General features: G+C 45.9%; 1 protein-coding gene across 1 annotated transcript in view; it reads left to right on the top strand.

Moving 5' to 3' along the window:
* Window positions 1-22,937, top strand: part of LOC147102686 (dynein axonemal heavy chain 9-like) — a 75,768-nt gene that overhangs the window by 12,736 nt on the left and 40,095 nt on the right. Inside the window, exons 2-6 of the mRNA XM_085964101.1 lie at window positions 2,121-2,308; window positions 4,409-4,567; window positions 14,241-14,371; window positions 15,564-15,775; window positions 19,999-20,280. Of these exons, the coding sequence (XP_085820227.1) occupies window positions 2,121-2,308; window positions 4,409-4,567; window positions 14,241-14,371; window positions 15,564-15,775; window positions 19,999-20,280 (972 nt within the window). The remainder of the gene's footprint in view (window positions 1-2,120; window positions 2,309-4,408; window positions 4,568-14,240; window positions 14,372-15,563; window positions 15,776-19,998; window positions 20,281-22,937) is intronic.

The following is a 22,937-nucleotide window of genomic DNA, read 5'->3' on the forward strand; positions in this document are numbered from 1 at the left end:
AGAGATGTCCTTAACCCTGGCACCAGGCAGCCAACACAGCCTTCGGGACTCCCGCTCTTGACTGCAGAGAACCCTATCTATCCCCCTAATGATACTATCCCCTACCACTACAACATTTCTTTTTACTCCCTCCACTTGAATGGCCCCCTGTACCATGGTGCTGTGGCCAGGTTGCTCATCCTCCCTGCAGTCCCTGCTCCCGCCCTCACAGGGAGTAAGAACCTCGATCCTGCTGGACAAGAACAAGGGCTGCGTCTCCTTCAACACTACATCCTGGATCCCTGTACCTTCCTCACTCGTAGTCACACCGTCCTGTCCCTGACCACGGACTACATCTGCAGTAATTAACTTCATAGGTGTGACCATCTCCTGAAACATAGAGTCCAGGAACTTCTCCCCCTCCCTGATGTGTCGCAGTGTCCGAAGCTCAGTCTCAAGCTCCATAACATGGAACTTGAGTTCCTCTAGCAGCAAACACTTGTCGCAGATGTAATCACCATTAGCCTCAATGGGGTTCAACGGCTCCCACATCTCGCAACAGTAACACATCACCTGCTCCATTCTATATAATTAATTAAATTTCTTATTATTAGTTATGAAGACCCTGCCCGGATATATATGATAATATCACACCACTATTCAATAGGACTTACCAACTTAAAGGTATGAAAGAGAAGAGAAGGAAGAAAACCAACCAACCAGCTGATCACCAACCTCCTCCTTGAATACTGTCTGTGGAGCCTGTTTGGTTGACTCGTCTCGCTGCTCCGCCTCCGCAGTGCTGTCTAAGCCTGGGAGTGGGGAATAAAACAGAGCAAAAAACACACCCTCACCTCCCACTTGCCCGAACTCTCCCACTTAGCAAAACTCCAACAGCACTCAATGCACAAAGCACTCCGTGCACTGCACTAGCCCCTCCCCTTTTATACCTGGATTCTACTTCCTGTTTAAACTGCCCAAGAGTTTAAAAAACCCTTAAAAAATTAAACTTACTTCAAATAATTGACTTCTTAACACACTAAAATTCACAAAATACACTTAAATGATTTTTCTCCCACTTAGCAAAACTCCAGCAGCACTCAATGCACAAAGCACTCCAGGGGCAAAGGGCAGCGGGAATGCCACAGACATTTATTTAAAACACATTAAACATGTATTGGCTATTATTGAACGCAGTCAATAAAACTATCTTTTTGAATTTTCTTACCTGAACCTAGGCAGCCAAACTGAGGTGTTTGTGTTTTGGCGGATGGGGAGGTTCGACAGCTGGTTGTACAGCTGGAGCTGCTGGTGTGATGGCGACCTGCCACATCTCATTGCTCAGAGTGTAATGGGAAAGCCAATTAAAGTACTACCTACAGGCAGGAGAGGGAATCATGACAGCCAAATATTGGCATTTTAAAGTTGCAGATCCCATTGGAAATGTTTACCTATCTTTTCAATGGAGCACGTAACCCACGTACTGATTTAATATATTAATACAGTTAAGAATCAGGTTTAACAACAGGCATAGCTGCAATAGCCTCCAGTTTCTCTGAAAGAAATTAGAGTGCATCCACTCAATATTTGCCACTCTCCACTATGCAAGTGATGTAATGTTAGGCACACCCGTAGTTCAGGTTTTGATTAGTCTACAGTACTTTCCGTGTATCTATATGCCACAGACTTGTATTGAGTCAGTTTCCTTGAAATAGTTGGTCATCTTTTACTAGATTCCTGGGTTTTCTGCTCGTACCAAGAGTGCGCTGTTTCATTTTTTGACCTTGCTCTCCACTGCTAATGGGAATTCCTGATCTCGAGATGGAGCAGCTCGGAGCTCGAGCCAGCACCGACAGTAACAAGCATACCAAGGAACGTATAGCACCTCTGTGAATTGAGAGGGGGTAGGGCGTTTGGAGCAGGAAAGAATGCCTCCGTAAACTGGAGTGAGGAAGTTAGAGGGAGAAAATGCCTCTGTGAAAGGCAGTGGAGTGACTGTTGCCTTTAGGGAAGTGATAATCTGATTGTTAAATATGAATAGCCCAATTGTACATCAGTCATGTCTGATGTTTGGTGATATGGAATGAGAGGGTGATTTGCACTACTCTGAATTGACCAGAGCTATCTGTCATTCTCCCTAGGTGGTCGTGCCGGTTTTGACCAACAGCAGGAATCACAACAGTTGGCCGCAGGTCGTGTCCCAAGATGTCATGCGTCATGTCCACAGCCTGAAGAGCAATATCTTTGTCGTCGTGGGTCAAGTGAAGGGCAAGACCCTGCTGCCTTTGCCAGCAGGGAGAGCTGCAGATGCGTATGAGTTGGGGAAAATGTAAGAACCATATTTTGTAAACTTCTCTTTGTGAGGAAGGGTGAGATCCTCTTTTTAAGGCATTTTTCTCCTCTCCTCCTTTCTTAGTTTCCTAATGCTACAAAGCATCCACTGGGGACCTTCTCCCAGGCCTCTCCCAAAGCTGATCCAAAACCATGGGGGGGGGGGGGTGCATGAGGCCAGCCCATGGGTGACTTTCCCTCCTCTCTACATTGGGGAAGTCTCTGGCTAGAGTCTGCTCATTCTGATCGGGCTGTCAGTGCGATCTCAGCATTTGGGACAATTGTTAAGTCTTAAGTCAAAATGTCACTTCGATGGAAAATAAAATCAGGCAGGCATTCTTTCCTGCTCCACATGCCCTACCCTCTCTCAATTCACAGAGGCACTCTGCCTCCTTGGCATGCTCCCTACAGTCTGTGAGACGGGCTGCCAATTCGCTATGAGCCCATTTGCTGCTTCTGGCAAAGACCAATTACACCCCCTTTTGTTTCATTTAAGAATATACACCACTTTTTGCTTTGATATTTAAATTAGATTCTAATACCACAAAACTTTATCAGGAAGATATTGTTGGTGAGCAATTTATTTTAGTTAACTGCCTCCTGTCTTGGAACACTGCAATAGAATGAGGCAAAGTACATCTGATTTCTTTTTCGGTGCACTCCACCAGACCCTTCACCTTAGCTGCACTAGTTTAGGGAGGCTTTGATCGGAAACCGAGCAGTCACAGGAAAAATCGTCTGGCCTCTTTTCACCTGCCTTTTTTGTGCCACTTCAGAAGTGGCACAGTTAGAGGCCTACAATAGGTCAACTGTTCGTCCTGTGGGCCACTGGAACTGTGTGACCCACTAAGACCAAAGAGAGGAAGAAGGAAGGCAAGATCCGTGGGTAGCATGACTTAGAACAAAGCTATCTACTCTAAGATATCAGCTGGTGATTTAGGGCAGGATTTTCTGCACTGAATGGAATGTTTGGGAGTGGGCAGTGGAGCAGGGAGCCGTTCTGCAGACTCTCCAATGTTGGTTGCCACTTCCAGGATTTTCCATGGGTTGTGATGGCCAATGTTAGTAAACATATTTGGGGGTGTCTTCAAGTGATAGAATAATGATGGGAATAAGTCATCCTGTCAACATCTTAGCAATGCAGTTGCACTTCTAGCTATTTCTCAAATTCAGCATTACTAGGTATGGTGGGTGGGGGGTGGGGGGACAGTGGGGGTGGGTATAAATATTAAGGGGCTGCAGAGCCATTTTCAAAATGTTCCCAAAAATAAGTTTCTTCCAGCCGGGAGTCGCTGACCATGATTTTCTACGCCCGCCCACCCCCGCCAAGCTGAACTGGTAGTGTAAATACCAACAGGAGCCTGCAACAAAAATTTAAATGAGCCTGACCCCGGGAAGATTCCCTGGAGTCAGCACTCAGGGGAAGAGGCACTCCTGGCTGGTCTGCCACATTCCACCCTACGTAAACTTGAGGTCATCCAAAACTCGGCTGCCCGTGTCCTAACCCGCACCAAGTCCCGTTTGTCCATCACCCCGGTGCTCGCTGACCTACATTGGCTCCTGGTTAAGCAGAGCCTCGATTTCAAAATTCTCATCCTTGTTTTCAAATCCCTCCATGGCCTTGCCCCTTCTTATCTCTGTAATCTCCTTCAGCCCCACAACCCCCCAAGATATCTGTGCTCTTCTAATTCTGCCCTCTTGAGCATCCCTGATTATAATCGCTCACCCTTTGGTGGCCGTACCTTGTGTTGCCTAGACCCTAATCTCTGGAATTCCCTGCCTAAACCTCTCCGCCTCGCTACCTCGCTTTCCTCCTTTAAGACGCTCCTTAAAACCTACCTCTTTGACCAAGCTTTTGGTCACCTACCCTAATTTATCCTTATGTGGATCGGTGTCAAATTTGTTGTCTTAAAATACCCCTGTGCAGCGCCTTGGGACGTTTTACTATGTTAAAGGTGCTATATAAATACAAGTTGTTGTTGTTGAAAGACTACCCACCAGTAATCTGACTGGATTCCCGCCAGATCAGAAAATCCAGGCCTTGGGTTTAAACGTGTGTCAATATTATATGTAATGTATTTCTCCCATCTCCTCGCAGTGGCGACATCCAAGACAAAGGGATTGTACACACTGTTGAATCTGTTATAATCGACTGGAGCCACCAGATCAGTGAGGTGCTAAAGAGAGACTCCTCTGAACCTCTGCTCGAAGGCTGCAATCCCAACCCGAATGTGGAACTGGAGTTCTGGAAAAACAGGTAATAGTCCTTCAAAACAACCTGGAGAGGGAGAGGGAGCTGCGTCAGCAGGGCCCCTTTAGAAATACGGTTACAAAAGGCTTAACATTCATTTTTTTTACCTGTTTCTTTTGCTTTATTGTTTAATTAAAGGGGCATTATCTTGGTAGGGAAGTATTTGGCAATTATTTTTCTTTGTTCACAAAGAAAGCACAATCAAGTCAAAATACATCATTGTGATGAAATAAAAAAAGATAGAAAGACTTGCATTTACGTAGCGCCTTTCACAACCACCGGACATCCCAAAGCGCATGAAGTACTTTTGAAGTGGAGTCACTGTTGTAATGTAGGAAATACAGCAGCCAATTTGCACACAGCAAGCTCCCATAAACAGCAATGCAATAATGACCAGATAATCTGTTTTAGTGATGTTGATATTGGCCAGGACATGAGGGAGAATTCCCCATCTCTTCTTTGAAAAGTGTCAAGTGATCTTTTACGTCCACCCGAGAGAGCAGACGGGACCTCGGTTTAATGTCTCATCTGAAAGACAGCACCTCCGACAGTGTAGCACGCCACTGGAGTGTCAGCCCAGATTTTTGTGCTCAAGTCCTACGGAGTGGGACTTGAACCCACATCCTTACTGCCTCCGAGGTGAGGGTGCTACACACTGAGCCACAGCCGACACTTGTATAACTATTTTACTTCCCTACAAATATATAAATTTGCAAGTTGAAGCCATCTGCAGTCAAATAGCTGTTGACACTTACTGCCTAGGCTCAAACTTGAAGAATATATAAGTTTGCAATTATATATTTTTATAAAGACCGGGCCCCACTTCGTTCCCCCATTGATAGCCAGTTTATCCAGTGAGAAGCTGAGCCACACAGGCCGGGAAGGTCCCAGGTTCGATTGCTAGTCTGTGCTGCGTTGACCTCAGCCAGATCAGCAGTTAGGGGCTGTTCAGTGGCTTTAGTGCACATTGTTAGGGAAGGCCAGTCAGGGTTTCTGCTCCTGATCGCTCTCCAGTATTCCGAACCATAGAAGTGTGCGAGGAGATGACGGGGTCATTAGATTTCTGTATTTCTCTGTATTTATTGACTTCCCGGCACTTATTTCTGTTGCTGTACATTAAAACCTGTTCGGCAATCATAGAGTCATAGAGTCATAGAGTTTTACAGCACAGAAAGAGGCCCTTCGGCCCATCGTGTCTGCGCCGCCCATCCATCCCAGTCCAGTCTAATCCCATTTTCCAGCATTTGGTCCATAGCCTTGTATGCAATGGCATTTCAAGTGCTCATCCAAATGCTTCTTGAATGTTGTGAGGGTTCCTGCCTCTACCACCCTTTCAGGCATTGAGTTCCACATTCCAACCACCCTCTGGGTGAAAAAGTTCCTCCTCAAATCCCCTCTAAATCTCCTGCCCCTTACCCTGAATCTATGCCCCCTTGTTATTGACCCCCCTACTAAGGGGAAAAGTTCCTCTTTGTCTACCCTATCTATGCCCCTCATCATTTTGTACACCTCAATCAGGTCCCCCCTCAGCCTTCTTTGCTCCAAGGAAAACAACCCCAGCCTGTCCAGCCTCTCTTCATAGCTGAGGCGCTCCATCCCAGGTAACATCCTGGTGAATCTTCTCTGCACCCTCTCCAAAGCAATCACATCCTTCCTATAGTGAGGCGACCAGAACTGCACACAGTACTCCAGCTGTGGCCTCACCAGCGTTTTGTACAGCTCCATCATAACCTCCCTGCTCTTATATTCTATGCCTCGGCTAATGAAGGCAAGTATCCCATATGCCTTTTTAACCACCTTATCTACCTGTTCCGCTGCCTTCAGGGATCTATGTACATGTACACCAAGGTCCCTCTGACCCTCTGTACTTCCTAGGGTCCTACCACTCATTGTGTATTCCCTTGCCTTATTTGTCCGTCCAAAATGCATCACCTCGCACTTTTCAGGGTTAAATTCCATTTGCCACTTTTCCGCCCATCTGACCAACCCGTTTATATCGTCCTGTAGCCTGAGGCTTTCCTCCTCACAATTTACCACCCCACCAATTTTCGTGTCATCTGCACTGGCTTACTTTGGGTAGCTGACTGTATCTTTCCAACAGCTCGTTATTTGTAGGGGAGTACCACACAGAGAAGGGATTGAAAACCATTGCCATAAAATGCAGCGTATGAATTGCACTTCCATGTAGGTAATTATACAATACAAACCTGTGAGTTTGACATAAGAAGGAGATTTCAAGGTAGTTAAATGTAACCTGAACATTGTATTCATTGTAAAATCTGAATATTGTATTAATAAAATTTCACTTGTGTAGGGGAACTAATATCTAAACCAGAGGTGCACACTAGTTTAGTTTACTGTATTTCGTGCGACCATCCATGATATCCCTGTTAAATCCGTGAATTTTGATGTATGGTGTCCTTCAATAAATCGACAGAGACTGCAGATAACAATCAACAGGTGTTTACTGGATGAGGGTTACTCTAAAACTAAAGTACAGATCCCTACTCAGGGTTTATATACAGGTGTGGTCACTGCCAGTACTACAGTATACAGGAGCTGTAAAAAATAGTTCTCCCCTTAAAGGTACATACACTACAATTCCTCCCCTTTTAGATTAACAGTACCATAACATTCATTTAACAATTAACACTTTTAACATGCAACATTAACTGCAAATAGTCCATTTATAAATTCAGTCTTTGGGGCGGCTTCCTGATCCTTTCTGGATAGCGCCTTTCCTGAGTGTCTTGCTCTTGGTGCGGAGGCGATTCTGGCCCCCTGTCATCGGTTGGTTCATCAGCTTCCGATGCTACTGTTTCTGGGGTAGATGCTACCTGTATGTCGGGTTCATCACCAGGTACGCGAGACCTGGGGTTGCCTCGTTCCTGTGACTCTAGGATCTGGTCGACATGGCGTCTCACAATGTTCTCCCCAACATCCACTGTGTACATTAGTGGCCCCTGCCGTGTGCATATCGTTCCTGGTTGCCATTTCTCTGTTCGGTAGTCGCGGGCCAAGACTGGTTGCCCTACATTGAAGCTCCTTGTCGGCTTCTCATTGATGTGCTGGAATTGCTTATTCTCAACATTTCTTCATACATTTGGTCTGAGCAAATCCAGACGAGATCTCAACCTTCGGTTAAAGAAGATCATGGCCGGGGTCTGGTTGGTAACTGCATGTGTCGCATTTCTGTAGGCTAACAGGAAATTGTCCACCTTATGCTGCAGTGGAATGTCGTCATCGCACATGGCCCTTACTGCCTTTTTAAAGGTTTGTACGAACCTCTCAGCCAATCCATTTGTGGCTGGATGATACGGGGCGGATGTGTAATGCCTTACCCCATTCCTTCTCATAAATTTCCGAAACTCTTCGGACACAAACTGTGGTCCGTTATCAGAGCAAATCTGCTCTGACAAGCCGTTCCTGGCAAATATGGTCCGTAGGACTGCAATAGTTTTCTCCGTGGTGGTGGAGGACATTTTGATCACCTCAGGCCATTTCGAGTGCGCATCCACGGCTATTAAGAACATTGAGTCCATGAATGGACCAGCAAAATCAATATGCACCCTTTGCCATGGAGAGGAGGGCCACTCCCATGGGTGTAGAGGGGCATGTGGTGGTGCATTTTGGACCTTCTGGCATCCTGAGCAGCTCTTTTCAGGTCCTCGATTTGCTGATCGATCCCCGGCCACCACACTAAGCCCTAGCAAGGCTTTTCATTTTCACCCCTCCCAGATGGCCTTCGTGAAGCTCATTGAGCACTCTCTCCCTTAACTTGGGTGGAATTACCACTCGGGATCCACACATCAAGGTCCCCTGGCATACTGACAGCTGTTCTCTTCTGGATGAGAATGCTGGCAACAGTGAGTCGCCATGTGTTGGCCATCCCTTCACTGTCAAATCATATACCCGAGACAGTGTTGGGTCATTTCGGGTCTCCTTCTCTATATCCGCGTTAGTTACTGGCAAGCGTTCAATTATAGTCGAATAAAATATTTCGACAGGGTCCACTGCTGGTGCTTCCTCCGCAGTAGGCAGTGGCAGGCGTGATAGCCCATCAGCGTTTCCATGCTGTTTCGTGCTCTTATACTCTATTTCATATTGGTTCGCCCCTAGAAAAAGGGACCATCTTTGTAGCCATTGCGCAGTCATCACCGGAACGCCCTTCTTTGGATTAAAGATGGAGACAAGTGGTTGGTGGTCAGTCAGCAAGGTGAATTTCTGCCCGTGCAGATAGTGGTTGAACTTTTTTACTCCCTACACTAGGCTGAGGGCCTCCCTGTCAATCTGGACGTAGTTACGCTCGGCTGAGCTTAGTGACCGAGATGCAAAGGCTACTGGCCTCTCCAAGCCGTCCGGGAATTTGTGTGACAGCACCGCACCAATACCATAGGGTGATGCATCACACGCCAACCGAATTGGTAGTGCTGGGTTGAAATGAGCCAACACCTCTTTTGATGTGATCAATTCTTTGCACTTCTGGAAAGCTCGTTTACATTCGTCATTCCACTTCCATGGTACCCCCGTTTGCAGTAGGGTGTTCAGTGGGTGTAGTACTGTAGACAAATTCGGCAAGAACTTATGGTAGTAGTTCACCAGCCCGAGAAACGATCTCAGTTGTGACACATTTTCCGGTGCTGGAGCCTTGACTACTGCCTCAATCTTTTCAGGGGACTTATGTAACCCCTCTTCATCAATAACGTGGCCACAATACGAGATCTGCTTCTGGAAAAACTCGCATTTGTGGCGATTAGCTCAGAGCCCATATTCTTTCAATCTAGTGAGCACCTGCTCCAGGTTGGCGATGTGATCACTGTCATTTTCGCCCGTGACCAGGATGTCGTCCAAATAACACTGGGTCCCTGGAATCCCTTGCAGGACTTGATCCATTGCCCTTTGCCAAATAGCCGGAGCTGATGCTACCCCGAACACCAGCCGGTTGTATTGGTAGAGACCTTTGTGAGTGTTGATCGTGAGGTACTGTTTCGAGGCTTCTTCTACCTCCATTTGCAGGTACGCCTGGGCCAGATCAATCTTAGTGAAGCGTTTTCCTCCAGATAGCCAGGCGAAAATATCTTCAATCCGCGGAAGCGGATATTGTACCGTGTGAAGGAATGGGTTCACTGTCACCTTAAAGTCCCCACAGATGCGAACCTTCTTTGGTTCCCTAGGCGTATTACTCTACGACCTCTTCATTACAGGAACAATGGGTGTAGCCCACTCGCTCCAGTCCACTTTGGACAGTACTCCAGAACGTTCCAACCCTTCCAGCTCTGCTTCGAAGGCTGGTCGGATCGCATAAGGCACCGGTCTGGCCTTAAAAACTTTGGGCTTGCATTTTGCTCTATTTTGATCGTCGCTGTTATGCCTTTTAGTGTTCCGAGTCCCTCCTGGAACACTTCTTGTGCATCAGTTAGCATTTTTGACAGTCGTCCAGGTGTGACGTCGTCATCCTTTTTGGCATTTACCGTCAGTGCTTGTATGGAATGCCAATCTAACTGTATCTTCCAGATCCATTCACGTCCTAGTAGTGGTGGTCCTCCATCTGGCAATACATATACATCCATTTTTGGTGTTTCCTTGCCGTTGTATATCACGTTCACCCTTATTTTTCCTTTGGGGTAGACTTTTTGCCCCATGTACGTCTTCAAGACAATCTCTGTATCTCTCAAGGGTATATGTGAGAATAGCCGCTTGTAGTCCCTTCGGTTTATGACTGTTAGGGCTGATCCTGTGTCCAATTCCATTTTCACTTGGACTCCGTCTATCTTGAGCGTGACCCAGATAGTTTGGTGATCCTCCATTTTGATTACATTATGTAGTTTCAGACAACCCAGCTCCTTGCTTCCGGAGTCTGTATCACTTTTCTGTTCGTCTGAACTACTCTCCGTCATCTTATGTACCTTTTTGTACTTCTCCTGTGGAGATTTCTTGCTGCTGGTTTTCTTTCCCGACCTGCAGACACTTGCTATGTGTCCTACTTTTCCACACTGTCTGCACACTTGGTCCTTGAACCAACAATCCTTATGGTCGTGTGTTGTTCTGCCGCAGTGATGACACCTCACTGCTCCATATGACATTTCATTTGTGCCATATTCTTGCGGTCTCCGTTGTATCTCTGCAGCGCCCCGTGCGGCTGCTTCATGTGATACCGCCATGCTGAAAGCCTTGTTCAGCGTAAGATCCTTTTCTGATAGAAGCCGTTTCTGGGTTCCTTCACTTTGAAGCCCACACACAAACTTGTCCCTTAAAGTATCTGCTAGTCCCGTTCCAAACTGGCAGTGTTTCGATAGCTTGCGCAGTGCCATTAAATACTCAGCATTACTTTCGTCTTTATGCTGGTTCCTTTTATGAAACTTAAATCTTTCTGCTATCAGCAGCGGTGTGGGGTTTAAGTGGTCCTGTAGGATTGCCACTATGCTTTCAAAATCCTTTTCCACTGGCTTCTCTGTGGTTACTAGGTTTCGCAGTAAGCCATACGTTTTTGCACCCATGGAATTCAACAATACCAGTGCTTTCCTGGCATCTGGCACTTCATTCGCCTTGCAGTACACTTCTATGCGTTCTATATATGTCGCCCAATCTTCGACTTCATTGTCGAACGCTGTGACACTGCCACTCTTCGGCATCCCTGGGTGTGGTTAGACTGGCTAAAATGGCATCTCCCGTGCTTCCTTTCTTCCCTCGCAGACGCTGCTCAGCCCTTGAACACCGGCCGCGCATTTTCCTGCGCGCCTCTCTCATTGACGCCGCTCGGTCTTCAACCCCAGCTGCGCCCTGTGCGCTTTACCCTCTCTCTTACCCCGTCGACGCTGCTCGGCCTTTTTCTGTGCCGTCGGTCGGCTCCAGCCGCTGCCGCCCGGGAAGGGTCCGCGCCGTACCTGCTGCCAGCCCGCTGCGCTGGATCGTCGCGACTGGAGAATCAAGCCCAGCTCTCCACAGCCTCCTCTGCGATGTTCAAGTCCTCTCCGGATGGTCGATGCCTGCACTGGTGGAATCGGCCTTCTTCTGCAGAGTTGCAGGCAGGTTCGAATCGACTCGTCGCCAATGCTAAATTCGTGAATTTTGATGTATGATGTCCTTCAATAAATCGACGGAGACTGCAGAGGAACAATCAACAGGTGTTTACTGGATGAGGGTTACTCTAAAACTAAAGTACAGATCCCTACTCAGGGTTTATATGCAGGTCAAATCAAATCAACTTTTATTGTCATTGTTAGTGCACAAGTGTAGTACAACGAACTTGTGCACTAACAATGACAATAAAAGTTGATTTGATTTGACCTGTATATAAACCCTGAGTAGGGATCTGTACTTTAGTTTTAGAGTAACCCTCATCCAGTAAACACCTGTTGATTGTTCCTCTGCAGTCTCTGTCGATTTATTGAAGGACACCATACATCAAAATTCACGGATTTAACAGGTGTGGTCACTGCCGGTACTACAGTATACAGGAGCTGTAAAAAGTAGTTCTCCCCTTAAAGGTACATACACTACAATCCCAATGTCAGGAATGCCAGCAATTTTTAACATGAATCTGGGATCTAATTAATGAACATGTTAGCAATGAAAACTTTATATGTTTATGGCAATTTTCTCTCTCTTTCTGGTCTCCCTGTGCCAAATATCGTCAAATAGGCTGCTCCTAAGTCTCTGACACTATCCTTCTGAACTGGCCACTAGGAGGGACGTGCTTAACCTCTGCTAGGCATCCCTGTACGATCAAGAGCTGCAACTCGGTAGTATAGGGCATTGAACCTGTGTTTCGTGACTGGGGCGCAATGTTAATCCAATTTATCCCTTCCACACAAGATCCCATGCCATTTAAAAAAGAAAAGGCTTTATCAGAAAACATGCTTCCCTTTCACCCTAAGATTTATTGGTAGGTTTGTGCCTGCACTTATCAAATGCTTAGCACTGAGGAAGTTCCTGGAAAGTCCAGAAGGAATCGGGAGAGCCAACCTGCGTCATAATTCGCTAAAGTATTCCTTTCCATCCATGGGGAAGCTCCAAATGTTTTATTTGGTGTCAACTCCTCATGGCCTGTTAGGTTGGTAATGCACCATATGAAGCATCAGGAGTGAGGAGCTGCCTCTTGTCATTTTGTAATGTAGCTCATGCACTTGGCGGAACTTACCATTCTCCGCCATTTTTCTGCTGATTCACTTCGGGTGTGTTCATTTCTGCCATGGAAGCACTTTCCATGAAGAAATGAACAAAATTGAAGATTTGTGGGAAATGAAAATCTCTCTCTTTCTTGAGGTAGATGGGAGTGAATGTTCCATAAAGGGAAACTCTGTCCTATTCCCATTCTATGTTGGGCGAGCAGTCGGATCAATAAAACGACCTGAGCGCTCCCGGATTAGGGAAGTGTAAGCCAAGGTTCCACTCCCTATTGCTATCCAGTGACAGCTACTGGAAAGTGTGCTTGTGTGGACCTTGCGGGAGGAGAGAACCAGGCTGAAAGTTGAAGCCACCTGCAGTCAAATAGCTGTTGACACTCGCTGCCTAGGCTCAAACTTGAAGAACGGCCATATTGGAAACAACTGCGAAATCACACCCCAGCAAAGAGCCAACAGTCATTGGGAAGGAGGCGAGAACACTACTGGGAAAAGGAGTCATGTAATAAATGGCATTGGACAGTTTCTCTAGAAAAGGAACACAAGGAAAAACCTATTGGCAATGATAATGAAAAGCCAATTGTGGGTCTTTGCTACAGTTGCTTGAAACTCCTTGGGCTCGATTTTCCAAGCCCCGAGGAGGCAGGTTTGGAGGCGGGAGTGGTGGGAAAATTGCAGAATCGGGGGGGGCAGGAACCCATCCCGCCCCCAACCCGCCTCCCTGCCAATGTCCCAGGAGGCGGGTACCCGACCTGTGCTGGGAGCCGCCTCCCCGAGGCGGGAAGGGGATTAGTGCTAATTAACTGCCTGTTAACATGTAGTTAACAGGCAGTTTTTTGCCTAATCCCTATTTTTAGCCCTGAAATGTGGGCTGCCCGACGGCTCTGAACCACGGCAAGTTAGTGAGGTGGACCGTTGGTCTGCAGGGGTTGGAGGGGTCGAGATGTCCATTGTGCAGGTGAGTGATGGGCGCATGTGTGCAGAGGTAAGTGTGTGAGGTAAATGAAAAGTGTTTTAATAAGTTTTACTTACCTTTACTTCTTCCTGCAGGCTTCCTCCCTTCAGTTCTCGGGAGTCCCTCAGCTCACCGGCACAGAAAGCAGAATGGCCGCTGAACTGTCAAAAGCTGCAGCCTCTGCTTTCTGGTCTGGAGATCTCTCTAACTGAGTCTGAGTAGAAGGACTCAAGTTAGAAGTCAGATTGTCAGTGTTTGACGTCACCAGTAACCAGGTGTCCCTTAATTGGCCTGCTGAGCCCGCTGGGCGGACTTAACAAGGTCAATCAAGGGAAAGTAGCGTGGATTGGCCACAAGTCGATGGAGGCGGGACTACAACCCAAAAAGTGGGGGTCCCGCCTCCAAAAGCTCCCCATTGACAAAATCGAGCCCCTTGTGTTCGATTGCATGAATTGTGAAGTTAGGTGGGTAGTTTTCGAGTTATCTATTGGGTGCACTAGAGAATGTTTTGCTACTTGCATTGCCACCACTGTACTGTCAACCAGATATATTGTTGATACATTGACTCATTTTTTTGCTTGATGATTTCACTCTGCCTTAGATGCACCAACCTGGAATGTATTTACAATCAACTAAGGTCCAGAAAAGTGCAAAAGATGGTGAAGCTGCTGGAGAGGATGGAGAGCAGCTACTTCCCAGTGTTCAAAACCATGTTCAGCGACGTTGTTGCAGGTTAGGCCTCAAACTCCATAGATAATTAAAGAAATGTCCTCGGAGCTACCTGATGGTGTTGGCGCACTGTAAATTAATCCTATATTTTCAATACTGTGCATACATTATTATATCGACTTGCAGTTTCATTTTTCTGGGTCACTTTATTGCAATGTACATGAAGACAAGCTATGAATCATATGTCGGGTAGATGGTTATTTACAAAAACTGTTTCGGTGATCTAAAAACAGCATGCTGGAAACACTCGGCAGGTCAGGCAGCATCTGTGGAGAATGAAGCAGAGTTAACATTTCAGGTTAATGACCTTTCCTCAGCTCAATCATCGACCTGAAACGTTAACTCTGTTTCTCTCTCCACAGATGCTGCCTGACCTGCTGAGTCTTCCCAGCATTTTCTGTTTGTATTTAAGATTGTCCAAACTCATTTCATATAACACCCTTATAGCCAGCAGAAAGAAAGGACTTTCATGCTATCAGTCAGGGCCAGATATGAACAGTTTCCACAGATGAAAGAATATAATAGCACCCGTTTTCCTCATACAAAGAAAGTCTTTTGCTTTTGTTTCAGTGAGCTGTTTAATGAATAGTGAATATAACAGAGCTGCGCAATGGCTGAAATGTGCACTCCGACCAAAAATCTAAACACAGCTACAAGTAGCAAGCTGTGTCCATCACATGGACTATTAATGTGTTCTTGATGCTTTCACTTTCCTACTTTTTTCCAATGTATATTGCTCTCTCTCTTCATCGACCTCAATGCTCTGAGATTTGCGAGTGTTTTCTCAGTAGGTACAGCGTTACCCCAGACTATGCAATAGTAGCCAAAACTTTCCGTTAAAACTAGAAGCCCTATTTTAATGGAGCAATATCACAATTGCTGTGAATGCTGAGATAGCCCAGCCTCCATAGCTTTCCCCGATTTCCCTCTTGCTCTCCAGCAAGACAAAGCGAAAGAAATGCTGGAGATTGCCAGCAGTGTGCATACATGTAGGAGGCCACCTCTCTGGGTGGAAGGGTGGCACATTGTCATGTCGTGTGTTGAAATGCTGAATACGTAGGTGTTGGTAAACTGGATAAGCCAGTGTAACTGACAGTTGTAAAATTGCTGAACTCTCCTGTGCAATAAAGCCACATGTGCTTGAGAAGGTTTTGCATTGTCTAATCTGGGTTACTCTTTTACTGTCTACTGCCAGCTCTGATCGAGGCGAGGGATGTTAATCTGCACTTGAAGCCACTCCAGCGCCATTTCGAGGATATTGAGAATGTGGAGTTCAGTGAGCTGAAGCCCCTGATTAGCTGCCTCATGCACTTGGTGTGCCTAGTCTGGACAAGATCCAAGTACTACAACACTCCGGCACGTATCATTGTCCTTCTCCAGGAGAGCTGCAACCTCCTTATTCAGCAGGTACAGTGTTTGACATGGCTGTGTGAAGTACAGAGAAATCCCGTCATCATCTAACCATCATCTTTTCAATGACCCCTGGCCCCCATCCTCTTTGATCCGGGTGGATTTATTTGTTACAACTCTCAGAAATTGAGTACAGGTGCTGGCGTGCTTCCCTATTTGTCAGTGTTTTTCTTCCAGCTCCCTCCCCTCCTAAAAGGTGCAATTTGTAGTGGGATACTGATGTCGGCAGCCCTCCAGTATATTGCCTACTTGGCTCAATGCAAATTATTGCTGTTCTCAATCTGCAAGCTCAGGCTGAAATTGTCAGCATGCTATTTGACCATTGGCTAGATCCTGTCCTCATCTGCTATCCACATAGACCTTCACTTTCAAGCAGGGACTCACGGGATAGTGATAGGACACGAGTATTTTTTTTCCTTCCTAGCTCAAGGACCCTTTTTGGTTTCCATAACTCAGAATCACACTGGGCAGCACACTAAGCCACTTAGTCACGGGAGGTAACATTTTTCGGTGAAAATAAATTCGCTTATGCGTGTTGACCTCTATGCTCTTCCCACAGTATACATCTTCCTGACTGAGAAAGTGTTACTCTGTAATCGTCTGCTCGATCACCCTGTAACCAGATCTTTTCAGTCTGTGCCTCTGTGTATAGCCCATGACTTCACTAGTCACTGCCCCCCATTCCCGTTTTACATTCAGCAGGTTATTTAGAGCTAGCACATGTGCTTAACTAGAATGGAGACCAGTGGGAATGTAGATTAACTGGAATAGAGGCTGCAACCTTAGCTAACAAAACATATTGGGGGAAAAATTCAGTATCGCCCTGTTTGGGGCGCGATTATCGGCCGTGCGCAAAGTTTAGCGCCTGGCGCTAATTATCGCCTCCGACTGCAAACTTGGCTTTTATCTCCCCTGGAGGTGATTGGAGCGCTAAATCAGGCGCTTCACACCTGTCTTAAGGCGCAAAGGCCGAGGAGCGAGGCGCTAACTCGGAGTGCTGGCGAAGCTCATGTGATGCCAGTCAACAATGGAACACAGACACACTGGCCAGTTCTTAAAGGGGAGGGTCGATCTTGCTCTCCATCCACATCCTGCTCATTGCAGCCTTGAGTCTCAGCCTGGAGAGACCTGTACATCAACTCTGCTGGAAAGAACAATGGAGAGGCCCAGGGAAAGAGCTCAGAGTGCAGCCCCCACAATCTCTTCTAAATCGATACAAGGAAGGGCAAATCAAAATAAACCTGCAAAGTGCTGCTCAATACCCAAAACTCCTTCACACAGCGTTGACTCTCTCCAGAAGTCTCTCTTTCTCTCTCAGAATGCGTGATGCAAAAATGTCACCAACAAAAAAAGGCAGGACGCGGTCGCCTTTAAATAGTGCTCCCCCAGTCCCTTCCTGACTGCAAAACGCTCCCCTCAACCTGTCGTAGCTAGGGGCAGGGGGTGCCACTCAATATCCGTCCGGGGCGCTACCGGGGCGTTGTACACTCGACTGACGTCACGATCTGCCGGCGCAGGAGATCGTGGCGGTAGTGTTTAGCGCCGCCGCAAAATGTCTAGTTAATTTCGTGAGCGGCACAAACATCGCCGCGCCCGGGCGCGAGTTGCTTTGCGCCCCATTAGCGCCCTCTTAAGGCGCTAACGGGAGGCGCAAACCAACTGAATTTTTCCCCCATTGACTTCCAAATCAGTCTGGAGCTAGAAATTCAATCCTACTCTTTAAAATAATTATGAAAGGTACTTTTGCACCTCTTTCTCTTCGTTTAAGACCCTCCTTAAACCAGACCTCTTTGACCAAGCTTTAGTTGCCCCTCCTTCTTTGCCTCCGTGTCAGTTGCAGTCTGATTACGCTTCTGTGAAGCACCTTGGGACCTTTTTTTTTCTATACTAAAGGTGCTATATAAATGCAAGTTATTGTTGTTGAAGGAGAAGTGGGGCAAATGAACAATCTATTGAACCTGATGGGGCCTTGTGCCCATATATTGGTCTGCATGTTTAATAAAGGTCAGTCAACAGCAACAACTTGTATTTATATAGCGGTTTTAATGTAGTAAAACGTCCCAAGACGCTTCACAGGAGGATTATATGACAAAAAAATTTGCCACCAAGCCACATAAGGAGATATTAGGACAGGTGACCAAAAGCTTGGTCAAAGAGGTATGTTTTAAGGAGCGTCTTAAAGAAGGAAAGAGAGGTAGCGAGGCACAGAGGATTGGGCAGGGAATTCCAGAGCTTAGAGCCTAGGCAACAGAAGGCACGGCCACCAATGGTTGAGCAATTATAATCAGGGATGCTCAAGAGGGCAGAATTAGAGGAGCGCAGATATCTTGGGGTGGGGGTGGGGGGGGGGTTGTGGGGCTGGAGGAGATTGCAGAGATAGGGAGGGACAAGGCCACGGAGGGATTTGAAAACAAGGATGAGAATTTTGAAATCAAGGCGTTGCTTAACCGGGAGCCAATGTAGGTCAGCGAGCACAGGGGTGATGGGTGAACAAGACTTGGTGCGAGTTAGGACACGGGCAGCCGAATTTTGGATGACCTCAAGTTTACGTAAGGTTGAACGTGGGAGGCCGGCCAGGAGTGCGTTGGAATAGTTAAGTCTAGAGGTAACAAAGGCATTGGTGAGGGTTTCGGCAGCAGATGAGCTGAGGCAAGGGCGGAGATGGGTGATGTTACGGAGGTGGAAATAGGCGGTTTTGGTTATGCCGTGGATATGTGGTTGGAAGCTCATTTCAGGGTCAAATATGACACCAAGGTTGCGAACAGTGTGGTTCAGCCTCAGACAGATGACAGGGAGAGGGATGGAGTTTGTGGCGGGGACCGAAAACAATGGCTTCCTTCATCCCAATATTTAATTGGAGCAAATTTCTGCTCATCCAGAACTGTATGTTTGACAAGCAGTCTGACAATTTAGAGACTGTGGAGGGGTCGAGAGAAGTGGTAGTGAGGTAGAGCTGGTTATCGTCAGCGTACATGTGGAAACTGACGCTGTGTTTTTAGATGATGTCACCGAGGGGCAGCATGTAGATGAGAAATAGGAGGGGGCCGAGGATAGATCCTTGAGGGACACTAGAGGTAACGACTGCGATGCTGGAAGATAAGCCATTGCAGGTGATTGTCTGGCTACGATTAGATAGATAAGAATGGAACCTGGTGAGTGCAGTCCCACCCAGCTGGACGACAATGGAGATGCGTTGGAGAAGGATGGAGTGGTCAACCATGTCAAAGGCGGCAGATAAGTCAAGAAGAACGAGGAGGGATAGATTACCTTTGTCACAGTCACAAAGGATGTCATTTGTGACTTTGATGAGAGCCGTTTCGATACTGTGATGGGGTGGAAACCTGATTGGAGGGATTCAAACATGGAGTTGCAGGAAAGATGGGCATGGATTTGGTCAAATCAAAGTGAAAGCCCTAATGTTAAATGCCTGGTGTTAAAAAAGTGGGTCATGGCCAAATGTATTCCACTTATGAAGATGACCTCTGCTCCAATGGAGTATGAATCCTATTATACCATGACGGAGATCTGGAGACTCCTTTTTGAACACCTAGTGGACTTAAATTAAAGCACCACCATCTTGTTTATTGATGTGTAACTGTTTAGTACTTTAAGAAAAAAACCAGATGATCTGGTCGTTATCACATTGCTGTTTGTGGGACCTTGCTGTGCGCAAATTGGCGGCCACATTCCCTACATTACAACTGTGACTACACTTCAAAAATTACTTCATTGTCTGTAAAGCGCTTTGGGACGTCCTGAGGTCATGACCTGTGTAAATAAAATCTTTCATTCTGTTAACTGTTAAAAAATAAAAATGTCTAAATAATACTTTCAAAAATGTATCCGTGAATAATTTAATCTTTACATAACTTTACCATGTTATCACCTTGTTCTTCAGGTCAGGCAGGCATTCATGCTTGGCTGTGAGCCCATAGCTTCATCCAACATTCTGCCAGGGCCCCTGCAGTAGCTCAGTATCATCTGGGTGTTACACACCCTTCTGATTTTTCCCTTCCCTTTGGCACAAGAAGATGCCTCGGTCCTCAGTGAATGCTGCTGAGATTGGAAACTGAGCCAAGTGGAGATTGAACCAACGGTCTTCACATGTCATGGCATTGAGTATTTGTGCTGCAATGTGCAACAGCACCAGAGCCCCTCCCCATTCAGCCAATCAATCAAATCACTTCAAATTCTAGAAACGACTGCAGCACTCTTGAGAGTTCCTCCTGCTTCATCATTGTATTTGTGCCTTTTTTCACGTGGTGCAGGCTCGTGCTTATCTCAACCCAGAAGATATCCTGAAAGCCGACGTGGAGGAAAGCTTGAGCAAGGTGCGGGAGACTGTTGACATCATGTGCCTCTTCAAACAAATTTATGAGGAAAAGCGAGAAAATCTGCGGAGCTATTACAAGGAAGGCGAAAGCGTGAAAGAGTGGGACTTCAATTCTCTCCTGATCTTTGCCCGAACAAACTGCTACCTCAACAGACTTGGGCAGATTGAGGTAGGGATTACAACTATTGCTGATGCATGCTAAACCCAGTATGAAAATGAACATTGCAAACATATTTTTCTTTTCAGACGCCACATTTGTGAATTTGAAAGAGATGTCTACGTACATGTGGTACTTCAGGTTATCCATTTTAGGCCCCACTACTTAAATTTGTCATTCCACGTAGGTTGATGATCTTAACCTGGCTCTGATAAATAACGCAGGCAGCAGACCCAAAAACCAATGTCGTTTCTTCCCTCTTTCATCCTATTAATTACTTTTTCTAGCACTGGTGACAGTTATCGTGGCTGCAGCTGTACGAAAAGTGAAGAAGCACTGAAGCTTCAATGATTGGGATGAGGGGACCAAATGTAATATATCCAAGTTTGCTGATGATACAAAGCTGGGTGGGAATGTAAGTTGTGAGGAGGATGCAAAGAGGCCTCAAGGGGATACAGACAGGCTAAGTGAGTGGGCAAGAACATGGCAAATGGAATATAATGTGGAGAAATGTGAAATTATCCACTTTGGTAGGAAAAATAGAAAAGCAGAGTATTTTTTAAATGATGAGAGATTGGGAAATGTTGGTGTTCAGAGGGACCTGGGTGTCCTTGTACACGAATCACTGAAAGTTAACATGCAGGTACAGCAAACAATTAAGATAGCAAATGATAGGTTGGCATTTATTACAAGAGGATTTGTGTATAAGAGTAAAGACGTCTTACTGCAATTATATAGGGCCCCGGTGAGACCACACCTGGAGTATTGTGTACAGTTTTGGTCTCCTTACCTAAGGAAGGATATACTTGCCATAGAGGGAGTGCAGTGAAGGTTCACCAGACTGATTCCTGGGATAGGGGGATTGTCCTATGAGGAGAGATTGAGTAGACTAGGCCTATATTCTCTGGAGTTTAGAAGAATGAGAGGTGATCTCATTGAAACATACAAAATTCTTACAGGACTTGACAGGGTAGATGCAGGGAGGACGTTTCCCCTGGCTGGGGAGTCTAGAACTAGGGGTCACAGTCTCAGAATAAGGGGTTGGCCATTTAGGACTGAGATGAGGAGAAATTTCTTCACTCAGTGGGTGATGAATCTTTGGAATTCTCTACCCTAGAGGGCTGTGGAGGCTCAGTCATTGAGTATATTCAAGACAGAGATCGATAGATTTTTGGATATTAACGGAATCAAGGGATATGGGGATAGTGCAGGAAAGTAGAGATGGGGTAGAAGATCAGCCATGATCTTATTGAATGGCGGAGCAGACTCGAAGGGCCAAAAGGCCGACTCCTGCTCCTATTCCTTATGTTCTTATGAAGCTCCAAACTTGCCTCTCAGAATTATCGTGTTACAAAGAAATCGATGTCAAGCAGTGACGATGATGCAGTGAGGTGTTTATTATAGTGAATGGTTGCAGAAAATGAAAAATTTGGAAGCTAACGTTTTGGGGACAAGGACATCAGCCCATTCTTTCCACAGACCCATGTGCCTTGTCAATTTATCTGATATCCTGAAAGTTCTGCAAAATTTCTCCATGACTCCTGAAATTAATTGAAACTCCAGAACATCAACGTCATTTTAGAACAACCGTTATTCCAGCTCAACTAATTGCATTCCACAGATGTTCCCATGATACCAACAGCAGAAGGACCATTGTCTTCCAGCGAGTGTTTGGTCATCTCCATCTATATTTATCCCTAGAAGCTTCAGTCTTAATAGGAAGATGTTTTCTGCTGAAGTATTCCATAATCAACGTGATAAACAGGGACAACTCTACTCTGACAGCTGTAATTCAGTTGTTGCTTCTTACGATTGTTCAACGGCAGAGTCGTGGTGCAGTTAATTCCTTTAGACACTAATTCACTAAGAATGTGTATCCCCTACAAACCGATATTATCCATGTCTTTTCTGAAGAATGTAATCAAAATGACATTTACTGCCTGTAATATTCTGTTAGAAAAGAGAAATTCAAAATCTTTGGTCTCACTTGAGGCTTATTAATTTTTATTTATGTCCTCGAGTTCTGCACTTACAGGCCAAGCCATTTTATATTATCCATTCTATTCAGGTTTTTTTCTTAAAAGAGCTGAAACATGCCCTCTTTCAATCTTTTTTTTCTCTTAGGAAAATGAGTTGTGAGTCTATCTTCATTATTTAGAGTGCTAAATCTTGCAAACATTCTCACCGTTGTACTCAAAAAGTGGAGGAGTGTTGGTGCCGATGAGTGAAACACTTCCTTCCTGTTTTTGACCCAGTGATCGGAGTCAAGTGCTCCTAGGTCATGGGTTGAAGTAGAAGTATATCGTTGGGGTAACGTAGAAGATCTTTATTCTAGATCTGACTCAAGCTATATATTTCTTTCATTTGGTAAGAACTTTCATTCTGCCCCTCTAAATGATGCTGTGCATTAGAGGGCCTCCTCCATTTCTTTATTAGCTGTGAATCTGGAATTAACCCCTCTGTATGTCATTGTTGTAGTGTATGTACCCGTCTACCCTTAAGGAAATTATTGTATGTAACCGTTCACCTTTAAGGAAACTACTTTAAGTGTGGCACTACTTGTTTGGCTTCTGTATACTGTAATACCGACAGTGACCACACCAGTATATAAGTGTTGTGACAGGATAACTGGGGCAGATTCGCCCGGACCTTCGAATAGTAAAGACCTG

This window comes from Somniosus microcephalus, chromosome 21, assembly GCF_052327205.1.
Source record: "Somniosus microcephalus isolate GS21.2 chromosome 21, FLI_Smic_1.0, whole genome shotgun sequence".
NCBI lineage: Eukaryota > Metazoa > Chordata > Chondrichthyes > Squaliformes > Somniosidae > Somniosus > Somniosus microcephalus.